Source organism: Lycium ferocissimum, chromosome 5 (genome assembly GCF_029784015.1).
Source record: "Lycium ferocissimum isolate CSIRO_LF1 chromosome 5, AGI_CSIRO_Lferr_CH_V1, whole genome shotgun sequence".
NCBI classification, from domain to species: Eukaryota; Viridiplantae; Streptophyta; class Magnoliopsida; order Solanales; family Solanaceae; genus Lycium; species Lycium ferocissimum.
In genome coordinates, this window is record NC_081346.1 from 15,550,157 (window position 1) to 15,553,196 (window position 3,040).

The window sequence follows — 3,040 nt, forward strand, 5'->3', positions numbered from 1 at the left end:
TTTCACTACTGGTAGATGTATGGCTCTACCTCTAGCCCCTTTTAATCAAGTGAATCCTTTTTCAAGACCCACAGTTCAATATTCTTAATCGTCTTTTTACCCACCAGCTCTGATATCCCTCACTAATCTTTGTTAGGACAACCAATTTTCCTTCGATTCTAACTTCTTTGACAAACCCGGCATTTTCTACTAGTTTTTCAACCCAAAATGTGCATACCAGTATGAATTCGGGCACCACATATGGCCAATATGGTCCAACGTATTTTCCTCCTTTAGCTTACCAAGCTATTGTCAATAGTACCTTGTTGCAGCCCAATATTCCAACAAATACTCAGACCAACAATCAAACTAATACCATTACGCCAGCAAACACGAATAACTCATATAGAGGTCCAAAAGCTAAATTATCTTTTTCGGATTTCGATTGCAACAACCCTCGAGGTTGGATAAGGAGATGTGAAAAGTTTTTTGAACTATATCAAATTTCTCCTAATGAAAAGATGAGTTACGTAGCTGTGCACATCAACAAAAAAATGGATGCATGGTTTGATGTATACGTAATGGAACATGGTGGAGTGGTGACATGGGAAGGTTTTTGTTTGGATGTTTGTCATAGATATGGTAATATTCGACCAATGGATATTGTCATTGATTTCAATAGGCTTCAACAATGGGCTGATGTCGAGAGTTATTTTAACAAGTTTGAGGAGTTACGTTTTTACTTAATGTTAATTAACCCGACATTAAATAGAGCGTATTTCGTTTATTGTTTTGTTGGGGGGTTAAAATCTGATTTAGCATCAATGATTAGGGCATCTAACCCACAAAATATGATAGATGCTCTGGAAGTAGCGAAGTTGCATGAGCAAACTCTTGTGGCTATCTACAAGAACATTCAGCCCACTAAAGTATCATATTCGCAACCTAAGATTACTTTTCCTTCAAGTCCTAAAGGAACTACCTCTCAAATTCCCAAGGCTTTACCACCCATTGTCACACGACCCCAATTGGCATTGCCTAAAAATCCAATAATGGAGACTTTAAGGGATAAAAGGTTGTGTTTCTATTGTCATGAAAAGTATTTTTCGAGTCATAAATGTAAGCAACGTGTATTACATACAATGGAGGGCAATGAAGGGGAACTAGGGAACTAACGGTTGTAGATGGTGAGGGTTCTGGAACAAAAGAGGATCAAGAGGTGGAGAGTACAGAGGTAGTTGAATAAGAGGAGGGAGCCATAAGCATGATTGAAGGCCCTTATCATAGTCCAATTACCATAAAAATATCAGGGCTGCTTAACAACGAGCCTATAGTGATTTTAGTGGATTGTGGAGCTACAAATAGCTTTATTAACTCACACGTGGCTGGCATTACAATTAGAAATACGGGCTTTGTGAAAGTCTATGAGGGTTAAGGTTGCGAATGGGGAAACAATAAAGAGCAACCTAATTTGTTCCAAGGTACGATGGCAAATGCGAGGAGAAGGATTCGAATTCGAGTTCAGGCTGCTAAAGGTAGGAGGCTGTGATTTACTCTTAGGAATGGATTGGATAGATGTGGTGGCCCCTATAGTGTTACACACTAGACCCCACAGCATTACGTTCATGAGAGGTAATAGAATGGTGATGATAGTGGGTTACCAGGAGTCACAATCATTGGGCCTTGCTGATTCAAGAACTATTCGTACGCTTCTTAGAAGAGGAGGTTGTAATTGGGTGGCCCAAACTTTTCAAGTGGAGGCTGTTAGGTTTAATAACCCAGAAATTATTCCGAGCCCATTCAAAGTGATCTTGAACGAATTCTATGTGGTTTTTCAGGAACCCAAAACACTTCCCCCAAATCGTTCATGTGATCACGCCATTGAATTAATTACAGGGGCAGGACCAGTCAATCAAAGGCCTTACCACTATTCTCATGAACAAAAAGATGCAAATATAGTTAATGAGATATTGGAGGCAAGAACTGTGAGGCCTAGCACCTCTCCTTATGGCTCTTCGCTGATTTTGGTCAAAAATAAAGATTCTACATGGAGATTATGTGTTGACTACCGTAAGCTCAACGACATAACAATTAAAAACAAGTGTCCAATTCCGGTGGTGGAAGATTTACTTAATGAGCTAAATGGAGCACATTTTTACTCCAAGTTGGATTTGAGATCGGGGTATCATCAAATTAGGATGAAAGAAGGTCATGAACACAAAACGGCTTTCAAAACACATCATGGTCTATGAGAGTTTACAGTTATGCTTTTCAGCTTAACGAATGCACCGGCCACCTTCCAATCCCTAATGCACAATATTTTCGGCCCTTATCTTTGAAAATTTGTGTTAGTCTTCTTTGACGACATTTTGATATATAGCCAGACACTTCAAGAACACTTAAATCATCTAAGAGTGGTGTTTAAACTTTTAGTTGATCATCATTTATATGCCAAACACTCGAAATGCAGCTTTGCTCAAAACAAAGTGGAGTATTTGGGTCATGTCATTACGGGGGATGGCGTGAATACTGATTTCGCAAAAATAGAGGCAATGGTGAAATGGTCAATACCAGTTTTCATTAAAGGATTGTGTGGGTTTCTTGGATTAACGGGTTGCTACAGGCGTCTTTTGCAAACTTATGCAATGATTAGCAAGCCGTTGACAGTGCTGTTAAAGAAAGGGGTTTCCAGTGGTTGAATGAGGCAACGATGGCTTTTGAAGCGCTAAAAATTACAATGACTAATGCACCTGTTTTGGCCCTTCCAGATTTCACAACTCCATTTACGGTTGAGGTCGATGCTAGTGGGCTAGGTATGGCTCCTTGCTTTCCCAAAACAACAGGCCCATTGCCTTCACGAGTCAAGCATTAAGCCCAAAGCATTTGGGCTTGTCGACATATGAGAAAGAGCTGATTGCTTTATTGCAAGCAGTGGAAAAATGGAGACATTATCTCCAGCCCAATCATTTTGTGATCAAAACAGATCATTTTAGCTTGAAGTTTCTCAAAGATCAACGCATCACGATTTCGTTACAACATAAGGGGGTAACAAAACTAATGG

General features: G+C 39.7%; 1 protein-coding gene across 1 annotated transcript; it reads left to right on the forward strand.

Moving 5' to 3' along the window:
• The first annotated feature begins 221 nt into the window (after positions 1-221).
• Positions 222-2,678, forward strand: LOC132057592 (uncharacterized). Its single transcript, XM_059450221.1, has 4 exons — positions 222-1,054; positions 1,138-1,213; positions 1,818-2,161; positions 2,450-2,678. The coding sequence occupies exons 1-4, from the start codon at positions 222-224 to the stop codon at positions 2,676-2,678; spliced, it is 1,482 nt and encodes a 493-aa protein (XP_059306204.1).
• Positions 2,679-3,040: the final 362 nt, after the last annotated feature.

Coding starts and splice junctions, on each gene's coding strand:
- LOC132057592 (XM_059450221.1), top strand. CDS start 222: ATGAATTCGGGCACCACATATGGCCAATATGGTCCAACGTATTTTCCT. Junction 1,055..1,137: donor GAGACTTTAAGGGATAAAAG/GTTGTGTTTCTA, acceptor AGGGCAATGAAG/GGGAACTAGGGAACTAACGG. Junction 2,162..2,449: donor AAGTTGGATTTGAGATCGGG/GTATCATCAAAT, acceptor CTCGAAATGCAG/CTTTGCTCAAAACAAAGTGG.